This window comes from Melospiza melodia, chromosome 12, assembly GCF_035770615.1.
Source record: "Melospiza melodia melodia isolate bMelMel2 chromosome 12, bMelMel2.pri, whole genome shotgun sequence".
Taxonomy (NCBI): domain Eukaryota; kingdom Metazoa; phylum Chordata; class Aves; order Passeriformes; family Passerellidae; genus Melospiza; species Melospiza melodia.
The window spans coordinates 27513132-27528847 of NC_086205.1; the positions used below are offsets into that span (position 1 = coordinate 27513132).

A 15716-nucleotide genomic window follows, 5' to 3' on the forward strand; every position below is an offset into this window, starting at 1 on the left:
GTTTTGGGGGAAAAGTGACCCAGTACCACCTCTGGGGGGTGGGTAGGTGGGTGTACAAAGGCTCTCCTTGGCATCGGGGTAAGGAGGGGACTGGCAGAGGACACTGTGACCTCGTGCTTCACTGGGCACTGCCTCCTGTCCCGTGTCCCCTCCCTCGAGGGACACACCTCACAGTGTGCTTCAAGCACAGCAGAACCACTCATGCTGAGTGAAATCACATGGGTCTCACTGCCCAAGCACAATATCTTTCAGTTTCCCCTCTGCTTAAGAACAAAACATAAAAATATATCCGATTTATGTCTGCCCCTTTCAGTGCCTGTCCCACCAGCTCCACTGCATTAACTGTGAGGCACTTCAGTTCTGGGTCCCCTCTGGAACCATGGGCTGCTTATTGAAGTACATCTTGCACACCTAGAGGGGTTGTTTTAACTTTTCTGATTGGGAGGAAAAACATCAAGTGCAGAAGTCAATAAATTAAATTTGCTGTGTATTATTTGGGTTTTACTTTGCAATTTTTTTTTCACTATTTCAAAGGGTGCCAATGAAACTTGTCACTAATAAAGATGGGTTAAGGATTAACTCAATCAATAATTAGATAATCAACAATATCAAAATTGCACATAAACTCCAAATAGGTAGGAGTAGATATGTTACCTGAAATAAATAACTGTGTTCTTTTTCAAACTGGTGAAACAAGTTATGGATTAGTACTTTTAATTTAAGTACCTATTTTGTAAATTGGAAATGTTGCTGCTGTACCAGCCCCTCAGCAGGCTGCTGAAGAGCACCCATAAAATTTTGATCTTGCTACTTTTTTTCTACCAACTCTGTTCAAAAGTGGGTTTTCTATTTAACATTAGAATTCATACAGACTTAAACATCTTTAACATTAAAAACACTAACAAACAAAAAGCAAACCCCAAACCAACAAGAATAATAAATCAAACAAAATTGAAATACCAAGAAGAAAGGAGCATCTGAAATGTCAGAGGTGGTGTGGTACAGGTTTGAGGAGCTCAATGCAGAATTCAGGAGCTCAGAGCCCTGGCAGGGCCTGCAGGGGCTCCAGGAGAGCTGCAGAGGGACTGGGGACAGGGATGGAGGGACAGGACACAGGGAATGGCTCCCAGTGCCGGAGGGCAGGGATGGGTGGGACATTGGGAATTCCTGGCTGGGATGGGATTCCCAGAGCAGCTGGGGCTGCCCCTGCATCCCTGGCAGTGCCCCAGCCGGGGCTGCTCGGGGCCGGTGTCGCTCCGTGGCACGGCGGCGCCGGGCGCTGTCCGTTCCCCGGTTCCGTAGCACGGCGGCACCGGGCGCTGTTCGTTCCCGGTTCCGTGGCAGGGGCGGCACCGGGCGCTGTTCGTTCCCGGTTCCGTAGCACGGCGGCACCGGGCGCTGTTCGTTCCCGGTTCCGTGGCACGGCGGCGCCGGGCGCTGTTCGTTCCCGGTTCCGTGGCAGGGGTGGCACCGGGCGCTGTTCGTTCCCGGTTCCGTGGCACGGCGGCGCCGGGCGCTGTTCGTTTCCCGTTCCCGCGGGGGCGCTCGGCACGCCGCGATGTCGGAGCGGGGCGGCGGCGGCTCCGAGCGCGCCGCGCTGGCCCTGGCCCGGCTCTCCGAGTGGGTGGACGCGCACCTGGGGCTGCTGCGGGTACCGGGGCTGGGCGGGCACCGGGGCTGGGCGGGTACCGGGCCGGGGGGGCCCGCTGGGCCCGGCTGAGCCCCGTTCTCTCCGCAGGGCCTGATCACCGGCGCGGCCGTGGCCGGGGTGCTGCTGCTGGCGCGGAGCCTCCGCGTGGTGAGTGCGGGCCCGGGGGATGCGGGAGAGCCAGGCACGGGCCCGGGGGATGCGGGAGAGCCAGGCACGGGCCCGGGGGATGCGGGAGAGCCAGGCACGGGCCCGGGGGATGCGGGAGAGCCAGGCAGGGGCCCGGGGGATGCGGGAGAGCCAGGCACGGGCCCGGGGGATGCGGGGGAAGCACGGCACGGCCGCTCAGAACCAGCAGGTGCGGGGAGAGCCTGTCACGGGCCGGAGGGTCGGGGGAGAGCCTGGCACAGCCTCTCGGAACCGGGGGCAGCCCGGCACGGGCCCGGGGAATGCGGGAGAACCCGGCGCGGCCGATCAGAATCGGGGGATCCCGGCCCGGCCCCTCAGAACCAGGGGCAGCCCGGCGCGGCCGCTCGGGCCCGCGGCGGAGGGGCCGGGCCTGCCCTGCCCTGCCCTGCCGTGCCCGGCCCTGCCTCCCGGCCCTGGCTGTCCCGCCCGGGGCTGTTCCCGCCGCATTCCCGTGTTTTGTTCGGGTTTGCGCAAAGCGGGAGCTGGAGGCTCCCGAGAAAGGCTGCCCACTCCTCAGTACTTAACATTATTTATATATTTTAACAAACCATCAACATTCACTGCTTACAAATTCCGTAACTTTTCTGTCAATTCTATCAACTCAGCCCTTTCTGTGTCAGCTGTGTTTGTCGTTTCTCGGGCTGATCAGCCCCAGCCTTTCCCTCCGCCGGAGCGCGGGGTCCCTCTGGCCCGGGTGCTCAGTGCTCAGTGCTCAATGGCCGGTCAGTGCTCAGTGCTCAGTAGTCAGTGCTCAGCGGTCAGTGGCTGATGCTCAGTGCTCAGTAGTCAGTGGTCAGTGGTCAGCAGTCGCGCTGTCCCCCTGCTGGAATTGCCTTTTTCCCGGCACGGCTCAGCCACGGCTGGTGGCTCCCGCCCAGACAGCCCATTCATCTTGGCATTGTCTTCCCTTTTCCTTAAAACTAAAGATTAGCCAAGCGTGCAAGGTTCACAATGCGGTTGCTTAATCATAACGGTCCTGCTACAGCTACTGATTAACAAGTGAAAAAAAGCCAGCAGTGTTTGATTCAGGTCCTGAGGGACGCGATATCGCTGTCCTGTGGCATCTCCACGGGTGCCTTGTTCTCGGCTGTTCCTGAGGCCCCTGGGAGGGGTAATGACCCCTTTGCCTGACCCACTGCAGCTCGAGCACCCTCCCTTGTCCAAACACAGCTGAAACAGCCGCTTGCCTCGGGTATTCTCTGTCCTTCACACGCAGAACTGCTTCTGAATGGTTTAAAACAGCACCCAAATGTTCCCTCACTCCCAGGATGGTCAGGGCACGCTGGGCTAACACCACATTGCTCACTCCTGGAGAAGCTGAACCTCCACGGGCAGGAGCCACCGTGCTCCCACAGGGTTCCAGCTGCTCAAAAAATCACACTTACCTTCATATTCCCCCTGAACAATTCCAAACAGTACAGGAGAACATTTGTGTGGTGTTTTTACTTAAAAATCCTACCAGAAAACCTGGACTACAAATGTTGCCAGAATGCTTTTTCTCTGTCTTTTTTTTTTTTTTTTTGGTTTTGACCCAAGGGCCTGTAAATGCATTAACCTGACTGGTGGAGCAAATGAGATCAGCTTTGAACAACTTTTGTTCCTAAAAACCTCCAGGTTTCCTGCCTGCAAGGTCCCAAATTCCCGTGTTCTCTGTGGGCCGCAGAGGGGGAGCTTTGCTGAATAAATGACACACAGGAGGCACAGCTTTAGTTGTGGTGCTTTGGGGGTTTATTTCCCACAGTTGTACAGCAGTGCTCAGTGGGTTTCACAGCTCTGCAGGTCAGTGCTCTGATGAGGCCTCTTACAGTGTCGTAAATTTTGGGGGTCTTAATTTTTTGGGGTCTCACGTGTCCTTCTGCCTCACCCCAGATCTGTGGCTGCTCCAGTCCTGTGCCACAGCCCAAGTTTTTGCTGCTGCTCAGCTTGGTTTTCCTGTGTGATCGCATAACCATCCCCTTTGGATCCTCCCAGGCTATAGTATCAAATTTAATCTTCTTGTGATCTTCTCAGGGCTGTTCACCTGCCTTTGTCCCTCTCCTGGTTTCAAAGGCGGGGTTGTTTCTGCCCTGCCTGCTCCGCCTTTGTTTGCAGCGTGTCTGTCCTCTGGCCTCCTTTCACCCCTCTCCCAGCCCCATTCAGGCTGCTTCTAAAACACTCTTTTCTGGGGGAATCAAATGAACTTCAATAGGCATTGCTCTAAAAATGGCAGTTTCTGTTCTTTCTCTAAACCTGGCTTTTATGTCTGTGCTGACGTTGCAAGCCCTGTAAAACAGGGAATGTGGTAAGTGTGGAGAGGCTGGCACAGCTTCTGCAGCTGATTAAATATATATATATATTTACTTGCCCATGGTGTGTAATAATAAAGGTGGAATTTCCCAAACTGTTGTGAGACATTGCATTTAGTGTGGCTGTAACTGCTCTGTATTTTTTCTTAAAATTTTGTCTTTCTCTTCCTTCCATTAATAGACAACGAAATTCACAAATCCTTTGGAAATACCTGTGGAGTTTGTAGAAAAGAATGTGAAACTGAGAGGGAAATTACATCACATCACAGAGAAGGGGCTGGAAGTTGAGCACATTCCCATCAGCATTCCTTTCATCTCAGCCATCCTGAGAAAATGTGAGTAATGAGGAAAAGAGTGTGAAGAGCAAGGGCAGAAATGAAATGTGCTGCTCTTAGAGTGGCTGCAAGCTTGAGAGGAAGGGCTGAGGCACATTTCCAGCTCTGCCTTTTGGTCTTTCTGTGCTTTGCAGGTGGGAAACTGGGAAATAAAAGACATGAAGCGACAGAGAGTTTATCACTACAGTGTTTGTGTTAATCCTTACAGTTACTGTGATATTTTCCAGCAGCAGAAGTAAGCACTCAGGCTATGCTTCTGCTCGCACAGCTCATCTCGTTCCTGGCAAAAAGCCTCTGTTGGGATTGTGCTTTTATTTGCAGACACTGATTTTTGGGGACAGCTTTCTGTCAGAAACAAACTGTCCATCAAGTCCGTGACTCACACTGGCTGTGCAAACACCAGCAGGTGCTGATGCTTCTGCCCCCGTGGGTGAAAGATAGGGACTGAGAGCGGGAACAGATCTTTTTCTTTGCATGCACAGTAATCCAAATTATGAATTAGGCAACGCTGAATTGATATTTTTTTTTCCCCTGAAGGAGAGATGAGGCTAAATTCCTGTTTGCCGTGAGGAACTAAAGGGGATTGTTGTAGCGTACAGGAATCAATTCGTTGCCGGCAGCAGCGGAGGGTGTGTGCAAGGCTGAGCTGTGCCCAGCAGCAGACGTGTCCTCTCCCTTGCAGGGCAGCCAGAGGGGCTCCTGCTGATCCGCCTGGCCGGGGTGGAGCTGGCTGCAGGGGGCACGGCCTGGCTGCAGCGGGAGCTGCTCCCCAAACAGCCCCTGTGGTTCCAGCTCCTGGGCAGGGACAGCTCGGCCCTGGACTGCCTCGTCCTGGTCCATAAGGTAAGAGACACAAACACTGGCTCTTAGCTGCGGTTTTAGATGTCACTGCAGTCACACACTTCTCTCAGTGCGTTTAACAAATGCCATTGTTTATGATTTATCATCCTTGGTGTGAATTTTAAATGTTGCATTTGCAAATCTGATTGTAGGAGCAGTAGTTCTTCAGACTGATTCATGGCAGGAATGTGTTTCTCTGCCAGTGCCAAAAAGGCATCTGTAGTTCTGATTAGCCTAATGTTTGTTAGCCAATGTTCCCTCACAAATGCCTTGCATTTTAGAATCACAGCATGGTTTGGGATTGGGACTTACAGACCATCCAGTCCCAGCCCATGGCAGGGACATCTCCCACTGTCCCAGGTGCTCCCAGCCCCAGTGTCCAGCCTGGCCTTGGGCACTGCCAGGGATCCAGGGGCAGCCACAGCTGCTCTGGGCACCTGTGCCAGGCCTGCCCACCCTCACAGGGAGTTGGGTTTGAAGTCACCTGAATTTGGGTTTGAATTCAGTTCTAACTTCTCGTGCCACAGTGTAGGTACAGCCATGAGTAAAGCTTGTACCTCTGAGGGAATTCACCCCAAACCCCAAATAACCCTGTTTCAATGGTGAATATCTGTTTATTGTGGTTCTTCCAGGGTGGGTTTTTCAGCATGTGCTTGAATGAAGAGCTGCTGAGACAAGGGCTGGCCAGAGCAGCCCGGATTGAGGGGCTGCCTCACCACTCCCGCCTCTACTGGAAACTGCACAAAAGGCTCCTCCGGGCTGAGTTAAAGGCTGTGAAGAAAAATAAAGGCATATGGAAGGAGCAGAGCTACTCTGAAAGAATCCAGGAGCGCATAAGCAGCAACAAATTCCTGCAGAGGCTGAAACAGTTTGTGAGCAGGTTTAGAAGCTCCACTGAGAGGTGAAAAGGTGGGGAATGCAGCTCCCCAGGTTGTGGGGAATGTGTATGTTTGCGATCACAAACGGTGCTGTGATGTTGAGGGTCCCTGTCTCAAACACAAGCCCCACAGTTCGTGGTTACACAGAATGGAAACCCCCAGTTCATGGTTACACACAATATAAGCCCCAGTTCATGGTTATTTAGAATACATCCCATATCATACCCACGCAGGATTGAAGTTTAGCAGCAGTGTGCAGGCCACCAGTGAAAATGTTCTGATGCCAGACTTCTCCACAGTGATGCCCTGAATTACCTGTCCAGTTCCCACCTGCTGAACTCCTCCAGGCTGTGCTGCCCAGTGCAGGTTTGAGGGGCAGGGTCCCTTCACACCCCTGCAATGTGCCACTGCTGCCAAGCCCACACCAGACACAAACCCCAGGTCAGGCCTTTACAAAGCTCGTGGGATGCCTTTAAACACAACCTTTTTGTTTGAATTCTGTTCTTATGCTGCTTTTTGGTGTAATTTGTGGTTTAAAACTCATTCATCTTGAATGATGGGTTGCATTGTTAGTGATATAAAAGGTGATTTGTTATGGTTGATCTTAAAAAGCTGATAAGGTTGTAATAACTAAAGTTCCTCAGAGGAAAACATCATTTGGTGTATCAAAGAATATAATGTCAGGAATCCAAATATTTCAAAGACAACTTTCATTTGAAGAGGAAAAACCTGTGGGGTTTTTTTTTCTGATGGTTCTGTATCTAAAATTAGATGAACACAAAACTTTAACATGAAATTTGACAAGGTTGATCAGATTGTGCTAAGAACTTGAATTCTTACTTTATTTTTGATACACACGTGAAGTATATGAGTGTATTATTATTTATGTTGTAAATATTCTCAGAATAAAGATTGAATTTCTCAAGTTCATTGTTACATGTTTTATACAACCAGCCCTTGACTTTTGTTTAACCTCCCACAGTCCAAATATTTAAAGTGAAGTGTTTTACAAATTTTCTTTCTTTCTGTGTGATTGCTTTCCAATGAAACACTGGGTAGAAGCGTGTGGTACATAAAACCTTAATAATTGAGCACTGCTTATCTGGCAATTAGTTGCTACATCAGCATTTTCTCTGCTGACTTCAGGGCGAAGTTGTGACTCTTGAGATCCCTAAAAAAATCCAGTTTCCTTGGGTAAGAATAGATGTTAGTGGTTCTTTAGTCCTTTTGTTCCTGGTCCTCCCAGGGTGGGGCTGTGCTCGGGAGCAGCGAGCCATGAAATAAATACCTGCAGTGTTGGAGCCCAGTGTGGGAGAGGGGAGGCAGCTCCGGGGCAGCAAACCAGGTGTCTGTGCCTGTTTGAAAGCGGAAAATGACAAAAGTGACATCCTGGGTTTATGCATAAGGCAGCAGAGGGCTGAGCCAGCCACCACCGTGGTTCGTGGATCTGAAACTCATCACACCCAAGGGATTTGGGATTGAATGTGGCACCCTCCAGAGCAAAGCTCTTGATTTTTAACCCCAAAATATGCATTCAGGCTCGGCAACAATCCACTTCTGGGGGTTTATGGTGTTCCTACGTCTGGGAAGTAAGAGGAGCTTTTCCAAGCTGGGCATAATTGTACACTGATGATTTATTTTCTGTAATAATTAAATATAATTCTGGACTTTGCACTTCTGTTCTGTAGATGAGTCACAGGAGGATTTATCACAAAAATCCACTGTAAAGCTGAGAGAAAAGTCTCAGGAAGCCACATGCTACATTTCTAGCAAGCAGAGGTGAGGTGTGGGCGAATGTGAACAGAGTGTGTTGTTCTCTCACATGGATTTGGGGTTGCAGTGACAAATGATTTCTTGAGGGTCAGGTCCTGTAATTGTTTGTTAGTGCTGTTTTCCTTATCACGCAGGGCTTATCTTTAAGAAAAACCCCAACCCACCAGCACACCCTCCCCCTTCAGAAAGAGCCCAATTCAGTTCAAAGCTGTGCTTCCCATCTGTGCAGGGCTTGAGAGGTTGCAGATCCTGTCTCTGTGGGAGGCCAGGCTATTGGAAAAGCAGTAATAGGAGCAGAGACAAATATCTCTGTAGCTGGCTGGGGGAGAAGCAGCGTTTTCTCCCCTACATAAACCCCCTCAGCAGCTCCATCCCTCCCTTCACCCGCAGCAGTGCCCAGCAGAGGGTTTCCAACAGAGGAGGCAGTTCTGTGGCCGGGAATAGGGACAAGAATTAAACTGTTCAACATTTAGCACTTGTGCCTTTGCCCTCGTGCCGTGAGCGATGCAATATCTTCAAAAGACCACAGGCAGTGAAAGGAGAGACTCGGCCTCCAAATGGCCCAAGAAAAATACCTCCGCCACTGCACAGACTTTTTATTGCTGGTGTGGCATGTCAGGCAAATGGCAATAAACATCCCCGGCCCCTCGGAGCCCACCGGCAGCGCGGGCACCGGGCTGCTCTTTGCTTCCTTTGGGAACAAACTTCCGAGCAGGGCTGTTGTCATAGGACAACGGGGAAGGGCTTTGAACGAAGGGAGATCGGTTTAGATCGGATTTAAGAATTGTTTTACTCAGAGGGTGGTGAAGCCCTTACACAGGGTGCCCAGAGAAGCTGCGGCTGACCCATCCCTGGAAGTATCTGAGGCAAGGTTGGACATGCTTTGGAGCAGCCTGGGACTGAGGAAGGCGTCCCTGCCATGGCAGGGTGGGGTGGGAGGGCCGGGGGTCTCCATGGCACCCGCTGGGCGAGGGGCCGCCCCGAGGGGCCGCTTCTCGCTGCGTTCCCATCGCGTCCCACCGGCACCGCTCCCCACGGGGAGCTCGGTGAGTCCCGCGGGAGGAGACTCTGCCGGCGGGCGGGGGGCAGCGCTACGGGAGCGGACCGGGGGGCTCAGTCCTGATTGTGCTGAGGGGAGCGGACCGGGGGGCTCAGTCCCGGTGGTGCTGAGGGGAGCGGACCGGGGACTCAGTCCCGGTGGTGAGGATGGGAGCGGACCGGGGGCTCAGTCCCGGGGGTGCTGAGGGGAGCGGCTCGGGGGGCTCAGTCCCGATGGGGAGCGGGCGCCGCTGCCCCGCCGCTCGCAGCGCACACACAATGGAGCAGGTTGAACGGGCTCGGGGCCGCGGCAACACCGGGGCTGGATCTCGGCTCGGGCCGCCGCAGCCGCTCCCGGGCGGACGGGACGCTCCGCTCCGCTCGAGGGCCGCTCCGGGTTTCGGCAGGGCCCGCGGCGGGGGCGGGCCGCGCCGGGCCGGGCCGGGCGGGGCGGGCGGCAGCGCTGGGGTTTGAACGGAGCAGGTTGAGCACCCGCACCGGGCTGGGGCTGTGCGTGCGGCCGGGGCGGCGAGGCACAGCACAGCACCGAACCGGACCGGACCGGACCGGACCGAGCCCACCCCGGCGGCCGCGGTGAGTGAGCGAGGGCGGACGGGACCCCCGTGCCCGTGCGCGGCCCCGCGGGCGCTCCTGGCGGGACGGGACTGTGTCCCTGCGAGCCTCCGCTGGGCTTTCCCATGCGGTTGGTGCTGGTTTCTCCCTGTGTTCGCGGCCGGGGCTGGGGTGGGGGTTTGCGAGCTGCAGTTTCTTCTCAGCCCGTTTCACTCACAGACGGCTCTGCGTGCCCGAAGCCGCTCCGTGGCTTTCCCGGGGGCCGGTCCCGCCTCGGCCGTGTTTGTGCTGCTGGGCACGGGGAGATGGCCGGGCTGAGCTCCAGCCGCTCTCGGCCCCGCTCGCCGTGTGCCGGGCGGCGCTGCCCCGCGGCCGTGCCGGGGCAGCCCCTGGGCCGCGGGCACGGAGACCGGAGCGAGCCGCAGCCGCTCGGATCTCCCCAGCCCAGCCCAGCCCTGCCCGTGTGCAGCGAGGCTTGGTGGAAAATCCCGACCCCCCCGAGCAGCGCAGGATAGCAGTGGGAGCGCCTGTCCCCACCTGGATGGGGCTGGGACGGTGCTTGTAATCGAACCTCTTGCTGGATTGAGTCCTCCCTGAAAATACCTTATTTCTAATTGCCTACTCCATAAACCATTTTTTTAAAATGAAGTACAAATTAAACTCTGTGCGCGTTTTGTTGCGATTCAGCCACTCTGTGCAATTCTGGGAACTCCAACTCCAGCTGGCCAGAAAGTGTTTTAGAAGAAGTGTTATTAAATTCCAGGGAGAAAGATATAAGCCTTATCTGATGGACCAGTCATAGGCTCTTTGTTTAGAGTGTGCTTTAACTCCTGAGTTATAAAACACAATGTTTGCCTGTTTTCAGGGGGCCCTCCTGCTTTACTTGGCCTTGGGACTTCTGGCCCTCATGTTGCAAAACTTAGGAAATGAAAGAAAAGTTAAGGTGTTTGCTCTGAAATGTGAAAGAATAATTGCAGATAACCGTACTGAAAAGAGAGGCATGGTTTAACCCTTCAGTGAGGCACCTGAGTTAAGATAATGTGCGATATGGAAAGAAAACCCAGGCTTTTTGGGAGGTGAGAGGCAGCAGAGCGCATGCATGCTGCTAAAAAGTCTTCCTGGTTCTTTAAGCATCAGCTCCCTGCAATAAGTTTGAGAGTGTTACTTTTGTAAAATCTGTTCTTAACCCTGAAGGATGCTCTTTTCCTATATTTAAAAATGCCCGGAGGCTGTTACAGAAAGAAATGTTGAGTTTTATCAGCTGAAGATGCACGATTTGTGGGAAATGATCCATTCACGGGTGCTTTCTGGTTCTGTGCTACCTATTGTCTATAAAAACGGGGATCAGCTGGTGGGTTGGGATCAAGTGGCGCACAGCTCATTATTTTAACAAAAGGGGCTCGGCTTGGGAGGTTGCCTAGGGAATTGATTTAATGCTGCTGTCCTTTCAGCCGTTGAGGCGGGTGTCCCGCCATGACTTTGATCAAAATCACCGGTATTTGAGAAGGAGAATAAAATTTTCACTCCGTAAAAGCAAAGGAGAGGTCACCCGCTATTAACAGCTCCCAGCTTTGCATGAGCTGATCTGTAATTTAAAACACTGTCAAGAAATACCCGCGACACTAAAACAGTTTAATGAGCATCAAAATGTAGAACAAAAATTAGTCCTCTGTTCAAGATTTGGCTTCCCCTTATTTCTGGGAAAGGCTTTAAGCTGTGTGTTTCTGTTGGGTCTATAAAATAATCTTTCTATAAACGGAACAGTTTTCCTTTAATGAAATCTGAATAGGCTGCATTTTTTTCTAAGGTGTCACCCAAGATCCAATTCAATTTAAATTGATAACGCTGGTGGCACAGTCAGGGCACAGCCACGTGGGGTAGTGTGGTGGTGTGCAGATTCGTTTTGTTTGTTTGCTCTGGCCTCTTTAATAACTTCAAACAAGCCTGAATGTTAAAAAAAAAAAAAAAAAAAAAAAAAAAAGGCAAAACAAAAACAAACTCTCCAAATTTGGAAAGCAAATGTCTATTTCCAGGTCTGCTGCTGGAGACCCGCTGTACTGCCTGCAGCAGGACAGCATTTTCTGCGTGTGCCTTCAGAGGAGGTGAGACTGTGATGCCTGATTGCTCTGGGAGCCCTTCAGGAACTCAGGAGCCCGAGTGTGACCCTGGTTGCAGTGGGTGTGCTGGGCTCTGTGGCAGTGAGGGTGCTGCACAAGATGAGTTCAGCTCTGTGGCAGTGAGGGTGCTGCACGAGCACTGTGGTGGCCTTTTCCTGCAGAGCCTGCTCCGAGCAGCCGTGGCTGTTGCACTGGGAGGTGTCGGGGGCACTGGCCAGCCGCCAGCGGCTCCCTGGGCAGTGGATTCACTGGTTTGAACCCGTGGCTCTGGGCTGTGCCAGGGACAAATCTGGTTTTGTTTCCCAGCCCAGGAGCAGAAGGTGATTCTGGTGGAGCCCGGCTGGTGCCAGACTGGTCTAACGGGCAGCAGGGAGCTAGCTGTGTGTTCTCGTGTACTCCTTCCTTCCTTCCTTCTTGTTTATTTTAGGAAGCTGGAACTGTTTTCTGTGACAAAGGTGGCTTTCTCGTGCCCGTCTCCACGCTCGCGGTGGGCACTGTTGTTACTGCAGAGATCTGAGCCTGCCCTCTGCTCCCCTGACTCTGGAGCCTTTTGCTGCCCATCTGACCCTGCAGAAGGACTGTCCAGGTGTACCTGGGGGGCTGACAGTGCTGTGGAGCACAGATCTGAGGGGTGGCAAGGCAGGCTGGGGGATGCTCAATGCGAGGAGGTATCTGACACTGCAGGTGGGTGCTCACAAAGGTTCCCCAGGGCCAGTGAAGTGCAGGGAAGGGGCAGAGTTTGGAGCAGATGCCTGTTGCAGGGCTAGAAGAAGCAGGGCACAGGGTGCTGAGGGTGCCACGTGCCCTGGTGGAAGCTGAGTTAACCACTGCAGGATGTAAAACCACTCCAGGGGTGTTTGGTGTGTGTGTTACAGGTCTTGGCAGGAGGTGCCCATGTGAGTCTCTTCAGGCTGAAGTAACTCAAGGCTGCTTGCAAGAAACTTCAAGTGCAGGCAGGCAGTGGTGCAGAGTGGTGTGTGCTCTGTTACAGATGTGATTTATTGGGACTGACACGGAGTTCCTGTTCCTCTGCACACCGAGTGTGACCCAGAGTGTGGCTGGGATGGCGTGGGTCACACCAGGCAGTGCTGAGCCCCATGAGCTTCTCCTTCTTTGCTGGGCTGTTCTTCCACCCACAGGTGAAAAAAAAAGGGAAAAATGTTAGCAATTGCCAACTGTGTTAATTGATGTTCAGCACAGAGGATCTTATGGTGAGAAATGCCCACTCTTGGGGAACCACACACACACTGGTGACTGGCCAGGGACACAAGGTGCAGGTTATCCATGTCCATGCCTTGGACGTGGCTGTGTTGGCACAGTCCTTTCCAGATGTCCTTATCTCCACAGTTTATCACATTGTGAGTTGTACACTTCAGATTTTCTAGGAATTTGCAGAAACACTCTGGCATTCATTTGCAGTTTGAAACTCTCTGTGCAGTGAACCCAAACCTGATTTGGATTGGTGAATGGGTGTACAGAGCTGGCAGAAAGGTGTGCAGAGCACTGGAGGTCTGTGCAAGGCAAACATGGAAAACTCTCACTGATATTTACCCATCCCGTGTCTGGTGGGTGAGTGTTACCCTGAGCAGGGTGTGCAAGGCAGGTGCCAGCTGAAGCTGTGCCTGCTGAACCTCAGAGGCCCTCCTGCACATAATTCCTCAAAGAGGAGAAAAACAAATTCCATCGAGGCTTCTCGAGGAATGGGGAGTAAATGCTAATTCCCTTTCAGGGCCCGTTGCCATGGGGAGTGGGCTCAAATCCTTTCTAATGCCTTCCTGGGCGGCAAGGAGTGCTGACACACGCTTTTCAGGGCTCCCAGGAGGAGTGGGGGAACGGCTGGGAACAAAAGCTGCATGGGAACGAGCAGCCAGGAGCCGCAGGGGCTGGCACAGGTAGAGGAGCCTTTGCACGGGGGGCTCAGCCCCGTGTCCTGCCTGCCTGCAGGGCTGGGTGCTGGGGAATTGTGTGCCGGACCCTGCTCTGGTGCTGTGCAGGGAGCCCAGCCCGCTCCTCGTGCCCCTGAACAGCAGATCCTGGGGGTTTGTCCTCTAGCAGGACCCAAACTGGGGCAGTCAGGGCTGGCCTGAGCCTCTGTCCTCATCTGGTGAGCGCCGTGCAAGATCTGTTTACCGCTCTGCTGCGGGAATAGCCAGAATACCAGATTAACCCCAGTAAAAGTTTCTAAAAATCTGCATTTTCAGTAAGTCTTATCTACCTAAGAGCATGCAAGTGCAGTATGTGCATCCCAAACTCCTTTGAGACCTTTCCCCTTGGTCACAATGGAATTCTGAGTGTGCAGTGGCTCCCAGGGAAACCCACAGGACGTGTTCCTGTGCTCCTGCTCTGGCTTGCCCCTTCAGACACCTTTGCTGCCAGCGTGGTGCCAGCACAGCTGTTCTGGCCTCTTGGCACATTTGATTAGGGAACTGTCTGTCAGAATAATAAACCAAGCTAAAATCTCTGCTTTCGTTCCTCCAGACCAGTTCCTAGAGAAATAAGAAAAGGATCCCATACTGGATGGTTTTATTTTCTATTGCCAAGCATTGTTGATATTTTTTCCATGCTGGTAATGTTTATGGTTAAATATTTGCTGGTCAAAAGGGATTGTAACACTAAGGATATTTTTAAGCCTTTTCTTTCATACAAGATGCTTTAACTCTTAAAAGTAGCCATACATTAATGACATAATTAATACAATAGGTAGGTAAAACTTTATTTTGTAAGTATGAAAATTACATCAATTTGTTGGAAAAAATGTCTTTTTGAGTCAGCAGTATGGAACTTCCATCTTGTGTGCCTTGCCTATTCTGCCTGACTCCCATATGTGTAACTTTAGCAATGTTTATGCAAGTTATTTTGAGTGAATGATGATATTTGATTCTGATTGAAGTGGAGATTTGCACAGATGATGTGTGGAACCCTTGGAGCCTGGCTTGTGTGACAATTAAATCTAAATCTGCATGAATTTAGACCAGCTTAAATGCTTAGCAATATTTGGGTGACTGTTGGTGGCTTAGTGGAATAAGAAGCCCAAGACTGCAGATGGGTGGATGCCCCATGGAATATTGTCATATTAGGCTTTTATAATCTCTTCAGATTTGTGCTTTTTAGGTCTAACTGTGGCTAAGCTTTTCATCCAAGAATTTCTTTCCTTTGTGGGTACTGTTTCAAAAAACCCAGCCCCTGTTGTGCAGAACTGGTCTCTGAAGTTTGAGAGCTGTTCTACCAGAGTTGTCACTTTGGTTAGAAAGTAAAAACATGGACTGGGAAGTTCCTGTTGGTGGCTACTGATTAACCAGGAGGGAGCCTGCAGTGTATTTCAATAAGGTCCAGGGAAAGGAAGCTGGTGAGGGATGGAGTTCCCTGGGTGCGGGTTGTGGTGTGAACAGAAGTGCAAGCAGCCTCTCCCTCTGGTCAGTGCTGCTATTCCTAATCCCAGTGTAACAAGGGGCTGAGCTCTGGGGCGTGTCCTGGAGAAGTGTCTGTGTGCTTGCCCAGGGCTGAGGCTGATGGCACCTTGGGAAATGATGTACAGCTTGATGGGGAACATTTCTTCATTGAGCTAAGAAACTGTAGGGAAAACCCAGTGATCCCCTGTGGGCAGCCCTCGCTCTGCTCCTGAGGAGAGCAAGTGAATCACTTGCTTATTCTCACACTGAAGATAAAACACCCTTCCTCCCTTCTAATACCACTGAAGGTTTGTAGTGAAGCTGAATTGCTTGGGTTTTCAATACCACTTCAGGATTCTGCAGGGGAAGTTCAAAGTGGCATTTGTCCTTTGGTGTTTATTTTCTGTTTGCAGCGGCTGGGAGGTGGCTGCCCACACGAGATGGTGTCGTCAGAGATGCTGCGTGCCCCCACCACCATCCCAGCTGCCACACCAAAGCCCAGCCTTTCTCTCTGGACTCTATTCCTGCTGCTCAGTGCCAGCCAGATGGTCTGTGCTCCCTCCCACACTGAGATCTCTAAAGCTCATCAGAGGGCTCTGGCCATAGCTGGGCCACCACAGCATCGTTTCCATCACAGCATCATTTCCACCA

At 52.2% G+C, this 15716-nt stretch overlaps 1 protein-coding gene across 1 annotated transcript; it reads left to right on the plus strand.

The window, feature by feature from the left end:
* Positions 1–1558: 1558 nt before the first annotated feature.
* C12H3orf33 (chromosome 12 C3orf33 homolog) lies at positions 1559–7100 on the plus strand. Its single transcript, XM_063166375.1, has 5 exons — positions 1559–1651; positions 1739–1798; positions 4304–4457; positions 5140–5300; positions 5930–7100. Exons 1-5 carry the CDS (start codon positions 1559–1561, stop codon positions 6200–6202), a joined length of 741 nt encoding a protein of 246 aa, XP_063022445.1. The 3' UTR covers positions 6203–7100.
* Positions 7101–15716: the final 8616 nt, after the last annotated feature.